The sequence below is a fragment of the Callorhinchus milii genome, unplaced genomic scaffold, assembly GCF_018977255.1.
Source record: "Callorhinchus milii isolate IMCB2004 unplaced genomic scaffold, IMCB_Cmil_1.0 Scaffold16, whole genome shotgun sequence".
NCBI lineage: Eukaryota > Metazoa > Chordata > Chondrichthyes > Chimaeriformes > Callorhinchidae > Callorhinchus > Callorhinchus milii.
This window is the reverse complement of record NW_024704757.1, coordinates 15,620,710-15,647,787: the sequence shown is the minus strand read 5'-3', so window position 1 is coordinate 15,647,787 and position 27,078 is coordinate 15,620,710. Positions and strand designations below refer to the sequence as shown.

The 27,078-nt window shown below is 45.2% G+C and overlaps 2 protein-coding genes across 6 annotated transcripts in view; both read left to right on the top strand.

Moving 5' to 3' along the window:
* si:dkey-26i13.8 (kinesin-like protein KIF19) overlaps positions 1-22,793 on the top strand; it is a 28,587-nt gene extending 5,794 nt beyond the window's left edge. The window contains exons 3-23 of the mRNA XM_042341180.1: positions 3,582-3,692; positions 4,196-4,283; positions 4,638-4,774; positions 6,118-6,243; positions 6,654-6,848; positions 7,144-7,296; positions 7,665-7,787; positions 8,895-9,051; positions 10,270-10,444; positions 12,020-12,067; positions 12,121-12,247; positions 12,673-12,943; positions 14,287-14,408; positions 14,854-15,023; positions 15,930-16,035; positions 16,422-16,958; positions 17,280-17,481; positions 17,930-18,037; positions 20,179-21,252; positions 22,454-22,523; positions 22,692-22,793. Of these exons, the coding sequence (XP_042197114.1) occupies positions 3,582-3,692; positions 4,196-4,283; positions 4,638-4,774; positions 6,118-6,243; positions 6,654-6,848; positions 7,144-7,296; positions 7,665-7,787; positions 8,895-9,051; positions 10,270-10,444; positions 12,020-12,067; positions 12,121-12,247; positions 12,673-12,943; positions 14,287-14,408; positions 14,854-15,023; positions 15,930-16,035; positions 16,422-16,958; positions 17,280-17,481; positions 17,930-18,037; positions 20,179-20,327 (3,105 nt within the window). The 3' untranslated portion in view covers positions 20,328-21,252; positions 22,454-22,523; positions 22,692-22,793. The remainder of the gene's footprint in view (positions 1-3,581; positions 3,693-4,195; positions 4,284-4,637; positions 4,775-6,117; positions 6,244-6,653; positions 6,849-7,143; positions 7,297-7,664; positions 7,788-8,894; positions 9,052-10,269; positions 10,445-12,019; positions 12,068-12,120; positions 12,248-12,672; positions 12,944-14,286; positions 14,409-14,853; positions 15,024-15,929; positions 16,036-16,421; positions 16,959-17,279; positions 17,482-17,929; positions 18,038-20,178; positions 21,253-22,453; positions 22,524-22,691) is intronic.
* A 3,023-nt stretch (positions 22,794-25,816) lies between these two features.
* ttyh3 (tweety family member 3) overlaps positions 25,817-27,078 on the top strand; it is a 43,452-nt gene continuing 42,190 nt past the window's right edge. For 4 of the 5 annotated variants that reach the window (XM_007906068.2, XM_007906070.2, XM_007906071.2 and 1 more), the window contains exon 1: positions 25,817-25,980. In XM_007906068.2, the coding sequence (XP_007904259.1) occupies positions 25,858-25,980 (123 nt within the window). In that variant the 5' untranslated portion in view covers positions 25,817-25,857. The remainder of the gene's footprint in view (positions 25,981-27,078) is intronic. The other variant, NM_001292614.1, reaches the window with a different exon arrangement.

Below are 27,078 nucleotides of genomic sequence, written 5' to 3'. Positions count from 1 at the left end.
ATACGCAGTAGCAGTGTGATGTAAGGCATTTGCTCGATCGCCGATCACCTTTATCGCTTGATAGTTTTACTTTCTGTAGTGGATCCATCAATTTTTTTAACCATATAATTTGAAGGGAAAACACTTTGTGTGTGTGTGTGTTGTGATAACGTTATGTCAAAGACATAAAAAAATATTTTTTAGTAAAGGTAAATTGTGTTTCCGGGAACAATTTGCATGAACCCACTACACAGATGTATTATTGTATGATCTATGTATGCTCTGAATGCATTCTATTCCTTTTTAAAGTGCATCTTTTTCGAGAAAAGAAAATCTGAGGATGGTATATTCGGTCACATAGTAAATTAGAGACTGATAAAAAATTGAGACATAATTCACACAGGAGAGGAACACAGTCAACGTCGGTCTAAGTAAATCCTGATATAAGGTGATATTGTGCAGTGAATCTTATTCATTCCCCTGTTGGCAGGGTTCAAGGCACGGAACCCTTTATTGAGTCATTATCAAGACACTGAACAAACATTTTTACATTATAAAAACAATATGATTCAGTACTAATGTAGCACAATAATAAAACCAAATACCAGGGCATGAGTTGAAGCTGCAATTTCATTCTTAGCTTCAGGATATAGCCTTGACTGAACCGCTTGTTAGACAACAGCCTCGTATCTCAGCCCAGTTATTCATAACTCTTCTCTGCATCTTTCAGGGCTAAGACATGATATTACGCCAAGTTTGGCTTGATAGCAAGAGTCTAAAAGTGGTGGAAGGAATCACAATGGTTGCTAAATATTACAGTGTGTCTTATATCACATAGAGTTTTGCTGTCCCTGCTCAATACAATACAATGTTCAACACTGAAATATTCCAGTTCTGTACTCTAAAGAAGAACTCATCAATAAAACTGCCTCTTTGTGATGCGACAGGTACCTAGTGGTACAAATGTAAATGAAGACAAATCCCAGTTGAACGCGGTGAATTCAGTCAAATCAGCTTTGCATTCAAGGTCCGTTCCCTTCACTGATGAGCACGAGGTGTACAAAATAGCTCTGCATTTGTCCTGCATCAAAACAGAAACGGGCTTGGCTGGATTGAGGAATGTTGTACAATGGGAGTCATTTCCTCGGCAACACAAGTCAGAAAAAAAAAATACAAATGGATTTGTTTTCTATTCACCGCTCCAGTACGGATGAAACGAGGTTAGTTTGTAATTATTTACCTTGGCCCTTTTCAGAAGGCTGCACTGTAATTTCAGATATTGGGTTGAAAAGGCCCAAAGCCATTGTGTGCTTTTACAACAGTAATTACAGACAGCGGAGAATACCAAGTGACTGTTTGTTCATAAGACTCCTTTGTTTGGACTGATCACCTCCAACAATCTGGCTCAGGTCTCATTTGGAAGACTTGTTGCTTTATTGCTTCCCATCTTTACAAATACACAGTCGCTACATTTGAGAGCAATTGCCCGTGAAGCGCTTTGGCAAGTTTCAGCATTGTAGGCACTACATGAAATGCGAGATATGTTACTATTCATTCGAGATGCACGGGCTCTGTTATAGCTTAAGCTTCCAATGGGATTGTGATCTCACACCCGCTATACCCCCATCAACAGTCGTTCAGTTCTCATCCATTTGCTAACCAACAGTAGCTTCACTGAAGCGTGATGCCCATTTTACCCCTTGCTACAAGGCAGCAGTGACCGAAGAAGATATTTAGAGTAATTTGAGTAGGACGTACAGTATTGAACCACTCATTCCTCAAACAGGCAGCTGTGAATGATGGCTCCATTACCTTAGCAACTGTGGTAGAAACTTGAAGCAATGGGCACTTCACCCCTTCCATGAATACACCTCGAGCCGAGCCTTTAGATTGATGGTGGCAGCCTGGCACCAGCTCTGCGTGAGAAAGCTTCATCTCAGAGGAGCCGTTGATTTTCCTCCAAGTGGCACTCCTTGCATTTCTGATCAAAGTATAGATTAATGCCCCGCACATATTTGTGCTAAGACTTAGCTAGTTGTGAACTGACTGTCCCAGAAATGCGTGGCACAGTCCATGGAATCAGATTTGCCAAATGCCTAAAGCTGAAAAAAGTTTCATAAGATTGTTAGGGTGGGAGGGTAATAATAATAATAATTGTTGCGTTTGATAAAGCGCCTGACCATGTCTTTGAGGCGTCTCAAAGCGCTTCACAGGATATACTGCAAAGTGAATTGATTGTATATTTTGTGGGCGAAACGTAGGGTAGGGTGGGAGAGAGGGGAATGGGCAAAGGAGAGAGGTTTTTAAGATGGGTTCTGAAGGCAGACTGGGGAGCGAGCAGATCCAATTAGGCAGGGAGCGAGGCGCAGGGTTTTGGCCTCTGCCAGGGAGTGAGGCAGAGTATATTTCGCCCGCACAATATACATTCAATTCACTTTACAGTATATTCCTGAGAAGCGCTTTGAGACGTCTCGAAGACGTGATAAGGCACTGTATCAAATGCAAGGATTATTATTATTGGGAGAGAGCAGAGGGATGAAGGAGCAGGGTCAGAGAGCAAGAGCTTAGTGGCTGATAGCTCACCCATTGATGGGGGATTTGAAGCTGGCACGAGTTGGCAGAGCAGAAGGAGAGGGCATCTAAACATATTGAAGTGATTGTAATATGAGGTTAGCGTGAGTGTTAGTGAGGCTCGCTGTTCATATTAGAAAGATTTATTTGGGCTAAAATAAATCAACGGGTTATTTTTCTTCACAAATGCAAGGTCTATTAACTCACTGTTGCGTTTCATACAGCTGCAAAGTCACCTAATAATCCCCTTTTGCCTCCTTAATGAAATGGGTTTTTAGTGAGTTGCCAGTGCCTGCATTCATGTGTTTGATTAGTCTGTTTCAGACAGGTTTAAACTTGCCCTCCCATGTGGTTTCTTGCATTTTATTGATCGGAATAATTCCGCACAAAATTAATTAGTTAATAAATTACTTTAAGACGTTGCTCAGAAGTAGTTTAGGAAGAAACATTGCTTTTAGACACAATAGGAGTCTCAAACCTGATGTGGTATAGTTCAACCTTACAACTTAGCCGTCAGGGTTTAATTGACTGTGCATTGCTCATGAGTTTCAAAGTTGTCATAGGTAGTCGGACAATAATAAATAAGATGAACTTTCTCTGTGAGCCCAGGATGCCAGCGTTCGTTTGGCCAATGACCTGATAAGCGCTTTGAGACGTCGCAAAGACGTGATAAGGTGCTATATCAAAAGCAAGGATTATTATTATTCATTATAATGACCGGATGCTAGTCTTTATAACAGGCTTCAGTTCTATGGTGCTATTTGACTTGTGTAATCAGTTTGCATACGTCATAGGAAGATTATCAAACTATACATATGACTATATAACGGCTGTGCGCAATTGGCTGCCGTGTTTCGCTGCACAAAAGACAGTCAAACCACTTAAGGGTATATTGTGTGAAGTGCTCCGAGATGCCGTCCCGTGTGAATGTAAATTGTTGTCGTTTTGGATTGTGCTGCGCTGCTGAAGGTGCAGATGATTTCCTGTCCTCGTTCCTCAATCCACTTCTGTTCTTCTCTCTGATTTCGCAGATGGTGGTCTTGATGGATCCGACAGAAGACCCAGATGACATCCTCCGAGCGAATCGATCTCGCGAGCGGACCTTCATGTTCGACGTGGTGTTTGATCACACTGCCTCCCAGGTACCGGCGTGCGTGTCGTGAATCTTGTTCCAAAGGGGGGTTTTGTTTTTCTTGTCTCTCTGCATTGTCAAGGAGATGTTCTTTACCGTGTTTTGCCGTGTGTTGGATGCAACAAAGAGCCGTCTCTATTGCGGTGAGAACACGCCTTTTATCTCAGAAGAGGGCCCATTATTGCAGCTGTACCACATTTCAATGACACACACATTATTCTTGCAAATCCTTCAAAGAGGTTGATAAAGTGCTACCAACCGCTGCTGACTAGTGGGGCGGGTTCCTGCCTCAACATTTGGAACAAATTGATAATGCTCGATTTAGTAATAATAATAATAATAAATCCTTGCATTCGCTGGAGCGCCTTATCACGTCATTGAGACGTCTCGAAGTTGTGTGAAGAGCTTTGAGATTTTCTCCTGATGTGAAAGTCGCTGTGTACATGTAAATTGTTGCTGGAATCCCTGTCTTACAGTCACTGTAAACTAAAGCCATTTGTACTTATTTTCTAGGAAGATGTTTACATGGCTACCACCAAGGACCTGATAGAAGGTGTCATCTCCGGATATAATGCTACTGTCTTTGCGTATGGACCTACAGGTAGTGTGGGTTGGGGGGTGATTTATGAAATCAATTTGTCCAGATGATGTTTTATGTAATATTCATCCCGTCCAATAGAGTCGTTGACTTTTCTTTCTTAAACCTGTCTTTGTTTTGTTTCCCTTCTTCGGATTCGGCTTCACAAGCGTTCTGTGAAACATGGGAACAGCGGGAGGCCATTCAGCCCCTTGAGCCTGTTCTGCCTGTTATGCTACTCCAAGTACCCCATTAAAAAAAAATGAACAACACAATCCGTCAGAGTGGTGTAGATAAAACTGTCTTGCGCACAACTCCCCCCTGAGGCACTCTGCCAACTAACGATGTAAGTTTACGCCAATGTTTTCTTGTGCCCAGGGGCTGGCAAGACATACACCATGCTGGGGATGCACTGTGAGCCTGGAATCTACATCCGCACACTCAACGACCTGTTCCGAGCTATTGAAGCTACCAGTGAGAGCATGCAGTACAATGTCTCGATGTCCTACTTAGAGGTAAACTCCAAACCTCTTTTCTGCTGAGTTTCTCCCCCCCGTCTCCCGAAGGTCCTGGCTCGTGCTGTGGCTGCTATTCCACCTTGCTCTTTGGCGCGAAAAAAGAAGTGTCTGGGAAGTGTCTCACTCAGCAGGTCAGGCAGCATGTATGGGGAGAGAAAAGGGAGTTAGTGTTTCAAGTCGATGACCTTTCGTCAGAACTGACAGAACAGAACATCTTGTTCAAGTGCCAGGTCTTCACGGGAGAGCCAAGCGCTGCATGGGGGTGGGGACGATATAATTGCAAGTTGTTGTTGTTACAAATCTTGTAGCATTGCCATCCATTGGTATGAGTTTCATCCAATGAATCAGACAGCATGGAGGACAACCCGTTGAGTTAGGCAACTGTCCTTTCCAGGAGAGTTGGACATCGACGTGTAGCCAGCCCTAGTCCTAGGCATTCTACCTGCCCCAAGAGGTATTACTGAACCTCCTATGCAAATTGGCAATAAGGAAGCTTCAAGGCTGCTTGACTTCAATTGAATTCACAGCGTTTATTGTGCTGTTGTTTCTGACACACAGCCGTACATGGAAATCTCAGAAACAGTCTCGCTGAAAGATGTCTGTGTGCATCAATGTGTGTGTTTCAGACAGACAGACAGAGAGAGAGAGACAAACAGAGAGAAAAAGAAAGAAAGATAAGACAGCTAACTGCCACCGAATGAGCACACTCCCAGTACACAGAGCGTTGACTTTGAGGTCAATCTCATTTAATTGAAGTCCTCTGCAGCGCGAGTTGAGTTGTGGCTTGGCAGAGCGCTGGTCAACACTGTATCCTCTCTCTTACTGTATGGAAGCTGCTGGAGGGGAGGGGAGGGGAAAAGGATTGAGTTCAGGTCCTGGATTTTGTTTTAAATTTAATAAACCACAAAAAAATGCCCTTATCTGTATTTTTGTGGCACAGTGACGTTGTCCGAGGGGAACAGAGATGCAATGTCCTGTTCAGCAGGAGCACTAGTGAGTTTATAAAGAGTTAACAAAACCCGAGAGTCGTGCAATATTTAACCCCTCGACTGCCGGCGTATAGGTTGATTGGGTTCCCGACACTTTGCCCACAAAATACCAATCAATTCGCTTAACACTATATTCTGTGAAGCGCTTTGAGACGTCTCAATGACACGATAAGGCGCTATATCAAATGCAAGGATTATTATTATTGTTCGTCCCTTTGTCCTCTAACAATCATGGCTTTTGTGATATACTAAAGTGATGCTATGTATTTAGGAACACTGTGTGTGTGTAGATGCTAAATCTATCATTAATGGTTAACTACATTTCCCTCATTCCCCTTTTGTTTGTTCCAGATTTACAATGAAATGATCCGCGACCTCTTGAACCCTTCATCGGGGTTTCTGGATTTGCGGGAAGATTCCAAGGGTGGGATCCAGATAGCGGGAATCACGGAATTCTCAACCAGCAATGCCATGGAGGTACAACAACAACAACAACTTGGATTTATATAGCGCCCTCCACGCCGGCCGGCGTCTCAGGGGGTACAGAGGTCAACGTCCAATCCCCACGGTGCAGATGAAAACGACGGAAGGCGAGACATCATAATAACAATAATCCTAATAATAAAAATAACAACAATAATCCTCGCATTCGATACAATGCCTTATCACGTCTTCAAGACGTCTCAAAGCGCTTCACACGATATACCGTAAAGTGAATTGGCTGCCCCGTGTTGGCACTACACTTGACAGTGTATTCTGCGAAGCGCTCTGAAACTTCTCGAAGATGCGATCAGGCGCTGTGTCAAAATTAAGTGCCGTTTCCGAAAAGTTGCGCCCATTTCCTAATGGCCCGAACGCTAACTCTTAATGGTTCCTGTCGAGCTCAGATCATGCAGCTGCTGACAAAGGGAAACCGACAACGCACGCAGGAGCCCACGGCTGCGAACAGAACCTCGTCTCGCTCCCACGCCGTGCTGCAGGTCACCGTCAAACAGAAGAGCCGGATAAAGAACATTATGGAGGAGATACGGGTCGGACGCCTCTTCATGATCGACCTTGCGGGATCTGAGAGGGCGTCGCAGGTAATTAATTTTATTCCTCTCCAACCCCACCCGAGTCAATCACGGTCCCATTCCCCCCACACCCCCCATTAGCTCACCCACCCCCCAATTGATCATAGCTCCCCTCCTCAAGACAGAAGTGGATAAATGTTTGTTAGGTCAGGGTGTCAAGGCATACGGGGCAAAGGCGGGTATTTGGAGTTGAGGTACAGATCAGCCATGATCTTATAGAATGGCGGAACAGACTCGAGGGGCTAAATGGTCTCCTCCTGTTCCTGTGTTTCTGTGTTTTGATCGCTTTTTTTTCAATTGACAGACGCAGAACACCGGCAAACGAATGAAAGAAGGAGCCCACATTAACCGGTCACTGCTGGCTCTGGGGAACTGCATCAACGCACTGAGCGAGAAGGGAGCAAACCGATCGCAGTACGTCAACTACAGAGACAGCAAACTCACCCGTCTGCTCAAGGTATCTCACTGCTTCCACTTCTGCCACTGCACATTGTAACTGAGACACTCAAAAGTCGGCTGCTCTTTAGGTCACTTGTCTCTCCGTTTGATCATTGATAAATAATAATAATAATCATAAATAATATAATGATATTAAATAAATAATAATCATAAATAAGTAATAATCCTTGCTTTTGATTCAGCACCTCATCACGCCATTGAGACGTCTGAAAGTGCCTCGCAGGATATACAGTAAGGTGTAGTGACTGCGTATTTTGTGAGCGAAGCCCATTCTTCATGGCCTCTCTTGTGATTTCACGGTTAATTGTCTACTAAGCAGCTGTTTGGCATTGAATTTCTGTGGCCCTTCCTTTTGTTCTGGTTCAGGACTCGCTGGGAGGAAACAGCAGGACGGTTATGATTGCTCACATCAGCCCCGCCAGTGCCTCCTTTGAGGAATCCAGGAACACCCTGATCTACGCAGACCGTGCCAAGAACATTAAAACCAGGGTAAGCGGGTTTCCGAGCGGAGGTGACTTGTGGTACCCTCAGTCAGGTCCAGATACCCTTCAGCAAGGAAGTCTTCCCCTACACTGTACACCGAGCGCTCGATCTGTGTAAACCCAGAGTGACACTGTGCCTCAGCGCATCACGTCCATCTCCATCCATGTGGAGTCCAGTAGCTTAGTGGTTGAGCACTGGCTCGCAAGTGAGAGGACCTGTGTTCGATTCCCGCCCAAAAATACAGAGTCAATTCACTCTACAGTGTATTCAGTGAAGCGCTTTGAGACGTCTTGAGGACGTGATAAGACGCTGTATCAAATGCAAGGATTATTATTAGTAGTATTATTATCTCCTCCCTCCCTCCTTCCCAATAATTCCGTTACAAACCCGCTTCAGGGTTGGGGGAGAAAAAGCTGGGCTCTTAACTCTTAAGCGGGGGCAGATTCTTTGCCCAGGCGCTGGTTGTGGGGAAGGGAAATCCATCATTCAGGCAGGACATTTTTCAGCACGGGTTTGTAGCAGCCAAAGGAACTGCCAGTCTCTCTTGAAATCTTTGCGCACTGGAAAAACATCAATCATTTTGTAAGCGGAATTTGAAAAAAATCTAATATATACAGTAGATATGTACACGCGCGTGTGTGTGAGCGAGTGATTGAACTGTCCCGAGGAGCTGACGGCTCACGTTTTGCTGGGAGTGGGCACCTGGCCCGCGATCAGTGTCAGGATTCTCATTCATGCAACAAAACATACAGCAACAGCGCGAGCGGACACAGACTGGTTGGCAGCTCGTTGCCGATTCACTGTTAGACTCGGTGCAGAAACTAGCGTTGGCCCGATTCCGTTTTACCAAGCGTGTTCCAACCAGGTGAGATGTGGAACACGTCTCACTCCTTTCTTTGTTCCTAAACCCCCCCACCCCCATTCAACCGTGTGGATACAAGCACCAATAGGGTCATTTTCTGCACAAATCCATATGTGAAAGGTAAATCATTCGATGCATTTGATACAGCACCTTATCATTTCGTTAAGACATCTCATGTGATTTACTGTGAAGAGTGAAGCGACGGAATAGTTTGTAACTTTTCTCTGTTTCCAATTTACCTTGGACTGCAGGTGAAACGCAACCTGTTGAACATCTCATATCACATCACCCAATACACCAACATCATCACTGATCTGAGGAACGAGATTGATAGGCTGAAATCAAAGATTGATGAGCAGGGTCCCGAGCGACGGAAATTGGAAAAGGCCAATATCAGGGACATCCAAGGTAGGTTGGAGCACTTGCCTCGCAAGAGAGAGGACCCGGGTTTGATTGCCGAGCAGAGCGGACCGTTAGGGGTTTAACTAGCAGTGACTAGGAACTCAGCTGTTAGTCGATTGGTAGATTACTTTTCTGGGGGTAATAATCCCTTCAAAAAAAAATAATAATTTGGTCACTCAATCCACGACTGTTTGTGGGACACTGCTGTGCACAATTGGGTTTCCGCACGTGTCAGATACCCGGCTGGCCCCACTACCCCACCCCACCCCCCCAGGGGGATTGTCGGACACGACACCAGGAGAAACTCCCTTCTCATTTCGAACAGTGCTGTGGGATGTGCAGAGAGAGTGACGTGTACAGCAAACAGAATGCAATAGGACGCTGCAGCTATTTGCGAAATGACATTGCCCACTGGTGGCCAACAGTTCTTATGTCCTCCGGCACCATTTAGTTGGGATCATTCACTTACAAAATAGATTGAGCACAGTTCCTAGGCTGTCAGAAATACATCACTCGGAGACTGGAGTTCTGATATAAATTTCCAGGGTGTCTGGCACTGGCTGCTTTGAGAACATAAATTCCGCGGGTTGAATTTGCAACACACCTTCTGGGTGGCAGGACACTTTGTTTGTATGAAACAAACAGATTCATGGAAAAAAATTGTATGGACACTTCCCTATTGAAATTCCTCAAAGGAATTCTAGAAGTTTTCTAGAAAGACCTCGAGGCTCGAAATCGCAAATATATATTGTTTTGGAAGATTAAGATCCTTAATCTTAAAATTTGAGATTGTGCAAGATTGTGGAACAATCCTTAAATTCAGTTTTAGTCCATTTTACAGCAGCGGAAAGCTCTATGCATCATAATAATAACAATAATAATAATCCTTGCATTTGATACAGCGCCTTATCACATGTTGAGATGTTTCAAAGCGCTTCACAGGTTATACTGTAAAGTGGTTTTGACTTTATATTTTGTGGGCGAAACGCCATCCGTAGTGATGTGCGAAGCTTTGTTGCCCCTTCTGCTGGCTTTATCGCTGCAGGTGGAAATTAGAACGGGGGGTTAAAAAAAAAACATAGAAAGAATCAGATTGGAACCGAATGGGGGAAGAGCTGGGGGTGGGGTGAGGGGAGACGGGGGTGGGGGGACAAACACGGAGAGAACAGACGCTCTTGGTCCAAACTCATTCACGACTTTAGGAGTTTTGTCCTGAACTCGCAGCTGAGGTGCAGCAACACTCGGTGCAGTATAACCGCGGGGAGATGGGCCGTCTGCGGGAGCAACTGATGAGCGCCTTCAGGCAACAGATGGAGATCCGCCGCAGCCTCATGGAGCTGGAGAACACCAACATGGAGCTTCACATCGACACCTCCAGGCACTTGCTGACCATAGCCGAGTGAGTTTTGTGCGGGGCGTTGGCTGACCGTGTGGGGAGCGCTCAGGGGGCGCCACCCTGCACGAGGGGGCACTGTACACGCGCGACTTGTCGTGGTCGATATCTGAGAGATGCTTCACATCCCCTTTATAGCTCGCGGCGCCAAGTTCCGCCCGAGTCGGTAGATCGATGGCACCTCATTACGTTACACTGTACTGCACCACCACACTTGGAATCTATCTGAGAGTCTCCTTTATATATTAAGAAACACCATTATCTGCAGAGAGGCAGAGAGACTGCAGAACTGTTGCCTCCTCCGGGTCGGTGTTGAAGTGTTGTGTGGGATAATGTTACTGTACGTAGCTCCCTGTGCTGAACTGCGAACCCTCTATTTACACCGCGGTCTCCCGGAGTAGACAGAAAGCTCTTTTGAGCATGAATGCATTAATGAGGCTTTAAAGAATGCCTCCTGTCAAAGTGCTCTGAATCTTCAATGGGAATAGCTGCTCTTTCTTTCGTTTCTTCATGTCATTGAAAAGCTAAGGTGCAATTGACGAGGCCATGTTTGGGTGTGGGCGTGAGTGCGTGTACATGTGAGGGGTCTGACATTTCACTTTGTCATAGCTTGTAAGACCATTTTAGTTTTAAAATTTTAAGATCGCGCAGAACTATGGAAAACTCTTAAATTCAGTCATGGTTTGGATGGCTGTGTTTTTTATATTAAAAAAAAGGCTTCCAAATTAACAACAGCAACAATAACTTGTGTTTCTATAGCTCCCCTCATGCAGGGTTAGCGTCCCGGAGAGTTTGCTCTTGCATTTATGTCTTTCCTCCGATTCTGCTTGATCTTAATTTTTTTGAAGGCAAAACACTGCTCACAGGCGAAGGCTAGGTGGAATTTCAGGCCTCAAAGACCACCGTTCTTATCCACACGGAATCTGCACTGTCGACCTGTCGGGCATTCTCAATTAAGCAAAGCAAACTCTTTGCTGTTTTTTTTCTGTGCACCAAAAAGACATAATCCCCTCCTCCCTCCCCCTCCCAATTGAATCAAATCCTTTTTATTTTGCTTTCTATGATATATTAATCAATACAAAGTCTAGTGGCTTCACAATATCCTTTGCTTCTCAAAACCCCTGGGCTTGATTTTATATGATATATATATATATACATACACTGTGTAAACCATGTGCAATCCATGTGTAAACAGACAGACAGAGGGAATTGCATTTCCTTTTAATTGTGCCATTAACAACTAATGAAAAGAACTGGCAAATATATAATTCATTGCCTTTGGTTGGCTGTTAAATATAGCTTTCAAAAGGGAATTGGATAGGTTCTTGGAAAGGAAACGTTTGCAGGGCTGCGGAATAAGAGCAGGGGGAGTAGGACTGGTTGGTAGCTTTTTCAAAGAACAGGCACAGGCACGATGGGCCGAATGGCCTCCTTCTGTGCTGTAGGACTCTAAGATTCTATAATAGTTACGTCACTCCCGTACATGTGCTTTGCACAACTCGCATAATCGACCCTTTTGTTTCTGTTTCAAAGTTCTTCAGTAGAAACTGCTGAGTCATCCTGAGCTCATGTTTTCTTTAGCTGGGAAAGAGAGAAAGCCCATCTCGCTCGGAGGTGGAGGGAGGAGCAGTGGTGGGAGAAAGCAGGTAAAAGGAAGGAAGGTGGAGGAGGAGGAGGAGGAGGAGGAGGAGCAGAAAAGGAACCGGGACAGACGGAGATTTGGACACGAGTGAACCTGTGGAGGTCACTGTGGCACGGGAGGAAATCGCCATGCTTTTGGCTGAACAAAGAAAAACTGCCGTCCTTAAGGTAAAGAGTGTCGCAAACCCCTGGACGTTAGCCTTTCAGACAGCTAGCAAAGGAGATTTTATTTCTGAGCACTCAAAAGATTTACCTCTCTTCCCCTCCACACTGGGCTCTACTTATTGATATGTGGGGAACAAAGGAGGAATGATGATAATAATAATAATAATCCTTGCATTTGATACAGCGCCTCATCACATCTTCAAGATGTCTCAAAGCGCTTCACAGGATATACTGTAAAGTGAATTGACTGTATATTTTGTGGGCGAAACGCGGCAGCCAATTACGCACAGCAGCGTCCCCACTAACAGTCGTGGATTGAAGTGACTAATTTATTATTATTATCAAATTGAGGTCTTTTGTTTCCCCCCCACTCCCCTTCCCACTTCCACCCCCACCCCCCTCCTCCCCACACACCCCTGGTCTCCTAGTCTGAGCTGGAACAGAAACTAGGAGACACCAAGGTGAAGGTCTCCAAGATGGAGGACTTGCTGCCCAAGTGGATCAGCAGTGAGGACCAGCAGGAGATCCTGAGCTTACTCTGCAAGGTTCACGAGCTGGAGGTGGAGAACACCGAGATCCAGTCCACAGCCCTGCGGAAAGAGAACATCCTGCAACAGAAGGACTTTGTTATCCAGCGATACGAGCAGCACAGAACACTCTGCGATGAGATTATACAGCAACAGAGGCAGCTGATAGAGGGTACGGTAAATGCTGCGACAACAACAACAACTTGCATTTACACAGCGCCCTTCGTGTGGGGTAGCGTCCCGGAGCGCTTGACGGTGGCGGAGTCCGACCCCGAGCCGGGGGGGAGAGGGAGTGGGGCGGGGGAGGTGACCGTAAGCACGACCCAAAAGGAAAGTATTTGGGCAGGATTTGAAAGTGGGGGAGGGAGGAGGGGTGCAAGGCGGAGGGATTGAGGGAGAGAGTTCCTCAGAGTTTCGGGATGATGTCTGACTACAGGGTTGCAATGTGTACGTGTTGGGTTATTTCCTGGTGTCATTCAGTTACATTGGTCCCAAAATTACTGCTTGACATAACAAACAATAATCATTTGATACAGTGTCTTTCACATCAAAACATTTCACGTGAGATCCTGACAGTTAATTTGCAGGCAGCAATCTCCCACAAACAGTCGTGGGATTGAGTGACCACATTTTTTTTTTAATATCACGATTGTGGGCCATTTATCGCTCCTTCCTGGTTTCTCTGGAAAATGGCGATGTGTAACTTTTCCAATAGCCGCTGTAAATCTCTTGAGGTGCTTGGCGCTGGCACTTGATGCTGGGGATACAATCATTCGGAAGATTCTGCTCTGGCAGACTCTTCATTGCTGCTTTGCCCCTTGGTGTTCTGGGTTTACTGAATTTTAATGGCTCTTAATTGGTTATAATTCCATTAGAGTCTTCATTCGTAACTGCTGTACCTTCAGATACGTATCCCACAGTTGCAGTTCTGTACCCTTAATGTGATTTGTTGTAATATCTAAACCTCCCTTGCGTGCTATTCAGGAGATGGCTGCTGTAACTAAACCGCGCCGTCATAACTAGTTTACAATTGTTATCATTCTTATTTGCTCAGCAACATGAAGAGTCCCTGGATGACAGCACAGAGGAAAATCATCCAGAGCGAAAATGTAACCGAAATGAGAATCCCAACTATTGGATGGTCCAAATCTGTTTCTCTCTCTCTCTCTCTCTCTCTCTCTCTCTCATCTCTCTCCACCATCTTTCTCTCTAACCCTCCCCCACCCCCTACCCCCCGCAAAACTTAGCTTTGCATTTGATATAGCACCTTATGACATCTCAAAGCGCTTCACAGAACATACTGTAAAGTGAATTGACTGAATATTTTGTGGGTGAAACATGGCAGCCAATTGCGCACAACAGTGTCCCGAAAATATGCGTAAATTAAGTGACCACATTTTTTTTTATAGGTGGAATAAATTGAAATGTGAACAGCACAGTGATGTATTTAGTGTGTGTTGTGTCTGGTGACCGAGTGTAGCTGCTGATTTCTTCTGTTCCTGTTTTCCCCCCAAGATCACAACCTGCAGGTTCCTCGGCAGCTACAGGAGCTCTACGCCATCTATTTCCAAGAGATGGAAGAGGGGACCCTGGAGAGTTTGTCCACCCTCCACACCATCACCGCAAACACACTGAGGGTAAATACACACACCACACCAACACAGTCAATTCCCTCTCTAGCCTTTGAGACCCCATTGGCAAGCAAATGTTGCAGCAAATATTATTTAGAAACGTCATTGACTCGAACAGCAATAACTTGTATTTACGTAGCATCCTTCACATGCAGGGTAACGTCTCGAAGCGCTTTACAGTGACGGTGACGGACACTGAATGGGGATCTGTGGAGGGAGAAGGAGGGAGGCACGGTCAAAGACGAAAGCCTTTGGGAAGCTCGCAAAGATGTAGAGAGAGAGTGTGGGGGTGGGAGGCTGGGGGGAAGAGAGGCGGAAGAATGAGCGTAGAGGGGGAGAGGGGGCAAGGCAGTAAGGGTTTAGGGAGGGAGTACCAAAGGTAACGGGGTATAATGGCTGTAATGCTCAGGTGTCCACTTCCAGAAACTAGAATTATTATTGTGTCTCATAGGATGGTACGATCCTGAATGTTGCCCGCCAGCTAAACCTGGGGGAATATGTGGTGGCAATGGATAGCAGTAAAGAAGACATAAGACCAAAAATGGTTGTGCATGAGAATAAGAAACTGCTTCATCCACGGGCAAAGGACTCGCTACCTCCCATCCTCTCCGAACACGATGGGTAATAGCTTCAAAACCCTTTCCAGTAATCCTTGATAATTGTGTCTGTGTTCAGAAACAGCTAGAATATGAATTAACTGGTCAAATCAATGTTTAACACAGGCAGTGGAGAGAGAACAATTGTGTTCAAGTGAGTTCAAAATTGGGTTACTTTTTATAAAGTTCGATTTTTCAAGAAAAAACAAAGTGATCCATATTGCAGTTTCTTTGCTCCTTCGCAATGTCCAGATCCCCTTCTCCCATCATCCCATTATGAACGATAATTTTGTAATCTTTACAGAATTATTCTCAAAGCCACATAAATTAATACTTGAGAAGTGAACATTATGGCAAGTGAATGGTGTGGGATTTACAAATTCAGTTTCCTCTCTCTACTGTAAAGTTTAAGATATCCGCTCCCATCAACACCAGATTTACTTTCCTTATTGAGCAATTTAAATTCTTCATTTCTGGTTTATTGCCTCGGAGGCGGCTTTACTCTGTTTACAGTCCAAATACAAAGGTCAACTTCTGTGTAATTTCTGTGTACATTGGTTTGTGACTAAGAGGCCTGAGATGGACAGATATTTGTTAAGTCAAGTTATCAAGGGATACGGGGCAAGGGTGGGTAATTGGACTTGAGGTACAGATCAGCTTTGATCTTATAGAGTAGCAGAACAGGCTTGAGGGGCTGAATGGCCTCCTGCTGGTTCTATGTTTCTAAATACCTCATTTTATCTTCGAAAGTGTAAGATCGCGCAAAACCCTTAAGTTCAGTTGTAATTCGGAGGCTGATCCCTTGTTTAGGAAATGCGGAACACCGGCTTCTAAATGAAGACTTCAGGTTTAAGAGCTTACAAAATGTACTCAAAGACTAGCTCAAAACGAGGTGGCACGAAATAATACGTGAACTGTGTGCTCTCTCCAGTGACACCAACAAAGTGTTTAAAGCCACCGCCCAGTCACGCTACATGAAACAGTTGCCAACGCTAACACCACCTCCTATCCGTCTGCCTGGACCTCTGTTCCTCCAGGTTAGTAAGGCCTCTTCTGCCCATACACAGTACCTTGCCGTCTTGTCAATCAATCTGAACCAGACTTCATTTTTTTTCATGAAAGTCAACTGTTTAAAACTAAAAGATCATTTTTGACAATTTTTTGGGGAAAATGCTTGCCAACCTCCTAATATAATAATAATAATCCTTGCGTTTGACATAGTGCCTTATCACGTCTTCGAGATACTCAAAGCGCTTCACAGAATACACTGTAAAATGGATTGATTGTGTGTTTTGTGGGCGAAAACACAATCGTGTTGTGCGTTTTTGACCTGTAATCACTTTCACACAAGAAGGAGATTTTTTTTTGCAGCCCAGGGCCTCCGAGTTAATTGACTTATTTCGTGCTTGTTTGCCCTTGACAGAAGCAGAATCTGCTCGGCCTGAAGGACCGCAGCCGGAGTCGGCTATCCAGCACTCCGTCGGAGACGGACAGCAGCAAGTCAGAATTGGTTCACAGCCTGAACAAGCCACAGGGCTCCGGCAAACTGGAGGAGATTGCCACCGGCACAAAGAGCATATCCGTCATAGCAGCCAAGCGGCGTTCCAAAGCACAGGCCCTGCCGCTGGAGTCTACAGTGATGGCCTTGAAGGAGAAAGAGAGGAACACCGCGTCCGTCCATTCCCTCGAGGAGACCGAGAAGGAGAATCGGGGCCGGGGGGTAATCCTGAAGAAAAACACCTTAAACTCGGAAATATCGTCCGTGGCGAATTTTGATGACCTCTCGACGGAGACGGGGGTGATTGACCTCAGCAACCACCAGGGGTCCAGCCACCCCCTGACCCCGCGTGGAGGCCGGGCCAATGTTAAAGGACTGAGGAAGCCCGAGCCCAGGGAGGATTCCACTGAGATGAGCCTGAGGAAGAAACGATCGCGATCTTTTGAAGTTAACTCGCAAGGGGTAAGGCTGGTACCCAAAGATACACAGTCAATTCCCTTTCCAGTATAATCTGTGAAGCGCTTTGAGACGTCTCAACGACGTGATAAGGCGCTATGTTAAATGCATGTATTATTATTATTGGGGAGGAGGGGGAAATTGGTGAGCTTTGGCTGTAGCATTTGGCTGGACTTCATCCTCATAAAATACAAAATACACAGTCAATTCACTTTACAGTATATTCCTGTGAAGACGACTCAAAGATGTGATAAGGCGCTATATCAATTGCAAGGATTATTATTATTATTATAACTTGTGTTACTAAAATTCTGCTTCCTTCCATAGCTCCCCAGACTCAGACAAAACCCCTCCCGGCCTCACAATCTCAAGAGTATTTCTGACCACAGGTTTGCGGTTGCCCCACGCCTTTTCCAGAATTCCAACCATTACCTGCAGCCCAAGATCGTCACCGGAGACACAGGCAAGCTCTCTGACGGGACAATGCCCCCGGCAAACAAAGTCAAGTTCCCACTGAGCCATCATTCAGGTAACCAGCATTTTATTTATACATGTGATAATAATCCTTACGCTTGATATAGCGCCGTTCATGTTGTGAGGATGTCACACGATTGACTCTCTTCGAATCGCGCCATTGGATCTTTAACATCCATCTGAACAGACAGTCGGGATGTCAGTTTAATGTGTCATCTGAAGATCAGTATCTCTGACCATACAGACCTCCCCCCAGCGCTGTGCTGGAGTGTCAGCCTAGACAATGAGCCGACACAGGGCTTGAACCCCAAACCTTCTGACTCTGGAAGCGAAAGTGCTTTGGAAAGTCCTCCCGGCGTGAAAGGCGCTATACAAATGTAATTTTGTTGTTCTCATTGACACCGACTGAGCCAGACTGACACCTATCATTAACCTACCTAGGAAACCATTTTATTATCTAAGAGTCGATTCAATCTGCTGATAACTGTTTGACTTATTCACAGGCGAGAGTCCTTTACAGAAGCTGGAAGTGGGCAATACTCCACCGAGCACCATCCAGCAGAGACACTCCGAGGGAAACAAGGGGCTGGTCTTACACAAACGAATCAAAGGTCAGGGTTGAAAGTTTACGTAGAATACCCCAGTTGTGACATAATAATAATCCTTGCATTTGATATAGCGCTTTACCCCTTATTCTTTACCCCTTACCCCAGTGCTTTGGGATGTCCTCCCGACGTGAAAGGCGCTCTATAAATGTAATTTTGTGGTTGTGTTGTTGTATTCGAGACGTCTCAAAGCGCTTCACAGAATATATTGTAAAGTGAATTGACCATATTTTGTGAGCAAAACGTGGTAGCCAATTGCGCACAGCAGTGTCCCATAATCAACCGTGGATTGAGTGGACAAATTATTTTTATTTAATTAATTATTTTGAAGGGATTATTACCCCTGGAAAAGCAATCCGCCAATTGACTAACAACCGGGTTCCTACTTACCGCTCGGCAAACGGAGGAATGTGGAATAGGGAAACTTGTCTATGGTTTCGCCTCGGTCGGGAATCGAACCCAGGTCCTCTCGCTTGTGAGGCGAGTGCTCTATCCACTACGCTACCGGACCCCGTATGTAACAAGGCATGGAATTCTTGCCCTCGTAGGAACACGGTTGATTTTTAACCTGCCTGCAATGTTCACTGTTGTGATTCAGTGAGTTATTTTGAGACAGCCTTGAGTTGTCAAGCTTGGCAGCTGAGGAACTGGGTATTTCAGCTGTAACTGAGATTCAGCTGCAGAATCATTAATTTAAACAGGTTGAATCATAACTGTAGCAAATTGGCCTTTTATACGCAGCACATTGAAATTTATTAGAAGTCACTTGTAAATATTTGTCCCAGACATATTTATTGCAGTTGTCTCCAGCACACAGGGTTTTTTTTTTTGTGTCATTCTTTTCCTGCAGTTAATGAGATATTAAGTGAGAAAGACAGGCGCTGTATAACCTTTGCTGCAGTCAAACACTGTCTGATAACCGTTAATCTCTTTGGAACCGGGAAAGTTAGATTAATGTTGGATTACAATAGATTTATGTGTGAAAACTTGATTTGATTAAACACGAAGCACGGGAGCCAGTGCAGAAAATGGCTCGAGTGTTATTGATGGTCTTGGCTGCTCTTGCAGTGTCGAATCTTTTTATTAGCTGAATTCCAGTGGCTTTTCAGATCAATAAATGGATCCCATTTTGTGCAGCAGCAGGTAACTGTAGGTTAAATGAAAATTAATTAGTCAGTGGTCAGTGACTCTAGGTGTCACACCTATTGAAGCAAACTCCCAAATGCATGCCTCGAGCATTTCTGCTCCATAAATTGTGATAAGATGACTTTATTTTCAGAGTGGCTTGTCAGGCCTGCCTGCTGCCAAGTGAACACTCTTCCATCACAGGCATTTAGCTCAGATGACCCAGTGGCTACCCTGCTGGATTATTGGGCCCAGTTAAATCCTGTCGCAAGTAACATTGATGGATCCCGTGAAGAATTCATTTACACTCAGAAGGCAGAAGTTAATAGCAATAATATTAATCTTTGCATTTGATACAGCGCCTTATCATGTCGTTGAGACGCTTCAAAGCGCTTCACAGAATATACTGTCAAGTGGAGTGACTGTATATTTTGCGGGCGAAACTAAATTAAGTGATAGTTCTGGCTGGGGAGAGGAGAGAAAGGAGGGTTCCTTTCTTAACTCATTCAGGGGTGACTGTTCCTTGAGGCATCAGCATTTTAATCGTACTGTTTTATATTTTGCTGTTCAATCTCGTTGGAATTGCATTCCTGAACTTGTTTACAGCAACTATGTTTTCATGGGCTGATACAGTGTGTGTGGGGGGAATTGATAATCCATGCAAGTGGTAATCCAGTATGAAAGAAAATCACTTTGTGAGAATGCATGGCTAATTTACCACCGTTAACCCTTTGTGTATCCAATGGCTGCTGCGGCTTTCAAACCAAGAGAGTTTGGCATATGCAAAGAAAAAAAACATGCATTTATTCAAATTAATGAACATTGTTGCCAGCAGAATGGAACTACCGCTATCTGGTGGTATGGTGTGGCTGGAACTATAGAAACACCGCCAACGCATAGGTGCCACCTGTGAAAATAAATCGAAGCGCTCTGGGATGTTAGCCTGCATAAGGGGCGCGGTATAAATGCAAGTTGTTGTTGTTGTTCTACGTGAACCTGTCTTGTTTTAACACTGACAACAGGCCCAGGTGATGGCGTGCACACACAGCAGCTCCTAGCACATCCCAGTAGCTTCAAGAAGGGAATTGCCTTGGGTTTCCGGACCTGTGGAGTGACGGGGACAAACCTACACAACACGATGATGAAGGGAGATGTCAGGTACAGAAAGTGATGAGCGCTAAGTAGAAACCCTTTGGGTATCACTCTCCCGAACGATCTTTGAAACGAGACGAAAATCATTATGGACAATAAGCTCCTGGAATCCAGGAAGAACATCGCAGCCGGTCATTCTCCAGCCCAACATATACCATCAAATTCCAAAGGAAAGCAAAATGTCCGGTCATGGTTTCCTTTTGCTTGCAAAAAACAATCTCTCCAGTTGCTATTAAAAGGGAACTTAGTGCTATTAAGAAGCAGATTGTGCTCTTGAACATGACAAGCAATACCACAAGATCCTAAGAGATCTGGAACAGTGATAAGAGGATTTATAGACTTTTATGACGCATGGTGGTACAGTATATGCACATATGTACTTACTTGTACATTAAAAAGGCTCGATCCTTTTGAGAGCAGAAGGAAGGAATTAAGAAAAGGCGACAGACAGAACTCTGTGATTGGGCTGGAACTGAATCAAATGTCAACAGCTTTCTAAATATGCACATTTGTATCATATAATCACCATTTGAAATATTTTGTAAATTTCTAAATACCACAATTACTTGCAGAATTAAAGACCTGTACCAAACTATTTGCTTTTATAATTATAATTTAGAATCTGTTTAAGAGATACCTATCTTGTCTATGTTTAAACTTATGATGGCATTCAGAGAGGAGAGGAAAGTGGCTGATAATGCAGATTTCATCTGGTTTGTTGGCAACTGAAAATTATAAGTTCAATACTATTAATAGTGCTATATGTGCTGTGTAAAATTTAGAACCAAGTTACGCGGGAGTGTTAAGTTATATCTGCTAATAGACTGGTGTGAGTGGCTCTACTGTTTTGTATAAACTTACTGATGATGACCCAGCAACACAGATCCACTGTGAGAGGAAGAAAGAAGAAGGAACTTGGCTAAATGTCTCAAAACGCTTCACAGGTAATTACGGTCAATATATACAAATATGTCAGGCTTTTGCATCCAGTCAGCGCAGAAATTCTTTTACCATCTTCCTGTATTCGCCTGATTTACAACAACAAAGAGAGATCAGACGTGGGTCTAAACTCACTCTCAGTCGATTCCATTTTTTTCATTGTGTGACTTCACAAGATCACAAGATTGGTCAGGATAAAGAAGGCCCTTCGACCCATCTGATCTCATCCCTCCAGAACACCCACTCTGCCGCCCTCCCATCACAGTACCATTTTTAAATTCAGTCTTCTGGCTTTAATCAACTTTCCTGGCAACCTGGTACCATTCGTTAATTGTCCTGTGTACTTGTTCACCATGGAGAATTAAAGGCCGCGTCACCAACCTCCTGCTACTCACTGATCTTTGATGTAAATTATCACTAAGCAACCCCTTTTGCTTCTGCGTCACTTACGCTATCCAACCCAGCGGTACAGTCATGCCTATGTAGGCTGATATCTCTTTGTCCTCTGCAAGAGCCTTTGCAATGTCAATTCACTCCTAAATTGGTAACATGGGAGCTTTTCACTAATCTTCTTGGAGATTACTGAACTGGCACTGAGAAACCTCATTCTGAAACATAACGGTTCTCCAAATGGTTTTGTTAATTTGTTTCTTCTTGCCCAAGAAACATCTTTTAAATCTTCCTTCCCCACAACAGCTATAGCCCCAAAAATACATCTGTTTTTTTGTGTGTATGCTGAGCCTTCAGATTTAATCACAGAAAGCACCATATTGTAGTCACCATGACGGCAACCAGGTTAAACCTCTCTCTCAAAACCGTTGACCCGTGAAAGGAACAGAGGGCGGGCGTGGCCTGCTGCTCTTCCATTAATTTTTCCCAATAATCACCAAATTATAATGGGTTCTTTGAATAAGCCACTGATCCAGACCCCTGATGTGTCAATCATACGTAGCAAGCAACTCATAACTTGCTTTTGTAGCGCCAAAAAAAAACAAGTTTTAGGCAATGTTGCCGCTGATTCATCCTTGCAACATAGTGTAACACATTAAATATTCTTAGAAAACAGTGACAGGAATTCTCTGCCTCGTTCCAAAGAATCCGAATAGGTAACATCCACTTATTTACAAATAACAGTAGCTGTACGTTGTGGAAAATACACTAATATTGTGGCTAATAACCTTCACTGTATCTAATCTTAACCAACAGTAACCCTTCAAAATAATCACGCGTGACTCACGATGCTGGCTGCGAGCTCCACTGTTGAACAACACATCGTGTAAGTGGCCACGTATCCCGGTAGTCTTTCATTTCTCGTGAGTAGTGATTGTGTAGATACAATCTTACTTTGTGGTTCTGCAGAAACGTCTTGTTTACGACTTTCACTGCCGTTGCAAAGCACTTATCGTCTTAAGCCATTTCTGAGCAACCGTGAAATGTTTTCCAGGGTGGTGCCTTTTCTGTTTGTGCAGCCTGGCTGGCTCGGTCGGAAGCACTCTTGCCTCCGAGTCGGAGGGTTTTGTGCCCCGCATCGGGATTTGGAGCTCATAGCCTGGGCTGAAACTCCAATGCAATGATGGCGGGGCGCTGGATTGTTGGAAGTGCCATCCGTTGGATCAGACGTCAAACCAAGATCCCATCAGGTGGATGTTGAAGATCCATGGCTGTATTCAAAAAGAGAAGGGAGTTTCTCCTGGCCAACAATCCACCATATGAAATTAGTCACTCACTTCAAGGCTGTTTGTGGACATTTGTTGGGTGCCAATTAGCCACCGCCTTTGTCTACAAAATACATTTCACACCACCATAAAATCCCCTTTCAGTGCTTTGACACATCTCAAAAATGTCATAAGGCACTGCATCGAAGGATTATTATCATGTTCTCTTTCAAAATTCACTGGTGTGTGTGTGTGTGTATATATATATATGTATATTTAAAAACTGTTCTCTGTTGAGGATAAGTTCCAGAATGTTTTTAAAATTAAAAATAATTCGCTGTCAGACAGGAGACAGATAGGAGTTTTTGTGTCTTCTGCTTGAGCCTGATTGTTAGACAGTAATTAAGAGCAGCCTGTTGGTAGATTCATTATATAGCATTTATGGAGACAGGCGTAGCTATCATCACAAATCACAAACCAATTCAAAAACAGGGTGTTGGTTGTTTTTTTTTTGCCCACAGCTTGAGATGCATCAAAACAGTTTGTGTTTTTAAACCAGAATGTGAAATTTGGAAAGAAATTGGTATTGGCTCCAGTGTGCGTGTGTGTGTGTGTGTAGCGCTGCATTGCTGCACTTCCTTTAGATGAGACATTTAACTGAGAGCTCCATTTGCCTGTTCAGTAAAAGATCCCGTGACACAATATGATAAAAGAAGGGAGCTTCTCCTGGTGAGCTGGCCAAGAATCCTCCAGATAAATGGATCCCTGGCTTTATGGCTGGTTTATTTAAACCTAGCGTTGTGCAAATTGGCTGCTGTTATTAACGTAATTTGGCCTATAAAACAGTGGCCTATAAAACAGTGACACTTGATAGCAATTCCACATGAAGGACTTTGAGATTGTTTTCATTCCTATCAGCTCTACTATCCGGTAGAGGCAGGCAGGGAGCGTGCATTCCATTCCGATACACTGGAGTTTCACCTGTATGCGGAATGCACGGGAACTTTCATTTTTGGTTTGGGTACACTCTTAATCAAGCGGCGATGGTTTCCACACGCGTCGGACACCCAGAAAAAAACCATGATATCGCGGCGACCGTCACCATTATTACTATTTATCGTCACTCCTGTCGAGCGTCTTCTCGACGTCTCAAAGCGCTTCACAGAATATGCTGCAAAGTGAATTGACCGTATATTTGTGGGCGAAACGCGGCAGCCAATTGCGCGCAGGGGCGTTCCCCCACAGACAGCCGTGCATTGAAAATGACCGATTTATTATTGTTTTTTTTAAAAGGCAAACGATTGGATTTAACAATTCTTTCCCTGCATAATTATTATGAATCATTATGACAATAAGATCCTCTTTCCTTCTTAATCTCAACGCCTTTTCCCACCCACCCTACCCTCAAAGTAGGAGCCCTGTAGCTCAGTGGTTAGAGCACTCGCTTTGCAAGTGAGAGACCTGAGTTCAATCCCAGGCAGAGGGCGAAACCTTGGGCAAGTTTCCTTACTCCACACAGAGCCTAATAATAATCCTCCAAAACCAAAAACAATAATAAATTGGTCATTTTCAATCCACGACTGTTTGTGGGACATTGCTGTGCGCAATTGGCCGCCGCGTTCGCCCACAAATATACAGTCAATTCACTTTACAGTGTGTTCTGTGAAGCGCTTCGGGACGTCCTCCCGACGTGAAAAGCACTATATCAAATGCAATGATTATTATTATTATCATTAAAGCCGAACGCCTGCAGTTGCAGCTCAGCGCCTGCGAACGAAAAGGGTGGCGCTAGTGATCCGCTCGACAACAGCCCCCCCCTCCCCCGGGCTCTCTTTCCACCGTCGCCCCCGCTCTCATCCCTTTGTGGCTGCTCTTTGGCGGCTGTCCGGGAGGGAGGGAGCGCGAGGGACGGTGGGCTGTTGTCCGCGAGCCGGAGAGAAGGTTCCAGTCGACGACGGCGGCGGCGTCGTGAGGAGACGCCGAGCACATATTACGATGAGCCCGGCGGGCGGACCGGCGACGAGTCTCGTCAGGAACTGAAAAGAAAACAAAAAAGAAGACGAGAGAAAAAAATATTCCTTGTGTGTTTTGTTTTTACACACCTCCCCCCCACCCCCCACATTTTTCTTTTTTCCCCCTTCTCTTCTCTCTCTCTCTCTCTTCCTCTCTCCTCGCGACCCCATTTTTTTTCCCCTCTCGCGCGTGAGTGTGATTTATCGTTCGTCCGAGCGACGGCCGTGAGGTGACCCGACTGAGGTGGTGATCGATCTCCTCTCGGGTTTGAGGGCGAGGGGGGAGGAGGTGGGGAGGGAAAGAAAGGGATTTGTTTGCCGTGAGAAGAGGAACGAGGGAGGAAGGGAGGAAGGAAGGAAGAAAGAGAGGAGGAGAGGAAGGAAGAGGAGGAGGAGGAGAAACGAACACTCAAAACAACCACCAAACAAACCCGCGGAAAGAGAAAGAGAGTCGTCCGCCATATCCCGAGGATTTAATTATTTTACGTTAACTGACGGCAAAGGGCAAAACAACCTTCCTTCCTTCCTTGCCCCCACCACCACCACCACCACCATCATCATCATCGCATCCTACGCACCCCCCCCCTCTCCCTCCACACTCCACACACAACATTACAGACACCATAACAAATCGGGAGGAATCCACCGACGCCGGGAATCTTCATTCGTCCGACGAGAATCCAGACTCTTCCCATCCTTCAATCGCCCACTGGTTTTCACTTGGCGGAGGGGGTAAGGGGGGGGGGGTTAGGGGAAGGGGGAATCGCGAACGAATTCCCTTCCCTCCCTTTCTCGTAGCGCTATGGAGTGAGGATCGTTTTACCTCCCACCTTCCTCTTCCCCCCCTCTCCCTCTCTTGCCCCCCCTTCCCCCCCCACACACTCAGCCACCCCCCTCCCCCCCACTTTCCTTTAAGGTTCAGTCTGTGAGCGGGTTCTTCCCGATGGCGGCGGTGAATTATTCCCCTCCCTGGTGGGTGAAGCTCCTCCACCGTCTCCCGCATGTCACTGTCCAGCTGGAGACGGTCAGCAGCGACTTCGAGCCCGAGGACAACCAGTACCAGGAGGTAAGAGAGGGAGAGGGAGACGGTAACCGGCGGCGGGTATTCGTACACAGCTCGTACTGTGGCAGGAATTGTGTGTGTGTGTGTGTGTGTGTGTCTTATCTGCGCCGCCACAGCCAGTTTAGTCAGTTTAATCCGACCATTAGGGCTGAAACCCGCTGCCTGTGTTAAGACTGGGAAGTGGAAGTTCACAAGGACCCGACTGTGAGTTGGGTTCGGTGCCTTCTCGTGATTTAGCGACGTGATTTTATTCCTGACTTGGTTCTGTTTGCCTGTCCATTGACCGGCCGTCTCCCCCCCCCCCCCCCCCCCACACACACACACACACACACACACATCGCAGCATCCCCCCCCCCCTCCCTCCCCATATACAGTTATTATTTCTCAACCAGTTAATCTTTGCGTCGATCTGCTGTGAATTCCTCCGAGGAGTGCGGCGGGGGTATGGCGTGACTGGCCGTGATTTGTGCTGTGTTGCACACGTACATGCCTTTTTATTTGAAGAAAAAATAGCAAATACACACGGGTGGAAATTGTTGAAAGGGAGTGTCAGTCGTTACACAGGTAATGGTGGCGTAGAATGGGACATGAATCACTCCACGTGAAATAAACAGGAAATTAACGCATCTACACGGTTCTGTCATTTCAAAGCTCATCGTCTGATTTCTGAAACCTCGGAATAGTAAAATAACGATCCTTGGTTTTGATATAGTGCCTTTCATGTTGAGAGGACGTCTCAAAGCTTTTCCACAAGATTTACTGTAGAGCGTGTTTTGGCAGCCAATTTCTACACAAGGGCGCCCCACAAACAGCCATGAAGTAAATGACTAATCTGGTGGACTGTTGGCCAGGACACCAGGAGAAACTTGCTTCTCTTTTTGAATAGTGCCATGGGATCTTTAACGTTTCTTAGAACCAGCAGATGGTAACTTGATTTAACGTCTCACCTGAAGGATAGCAATGCAGCAACTGCCAGCATTGCATTGAAGTGTTATTGAGTTTTGGGGATTTTCTTTGAATGCTTTCTTCCACTTGTACAAATCTTATTGTACAAAGCATGTATTGCCTATAGACTTGGCATTTTGATTCATACCCAGACTG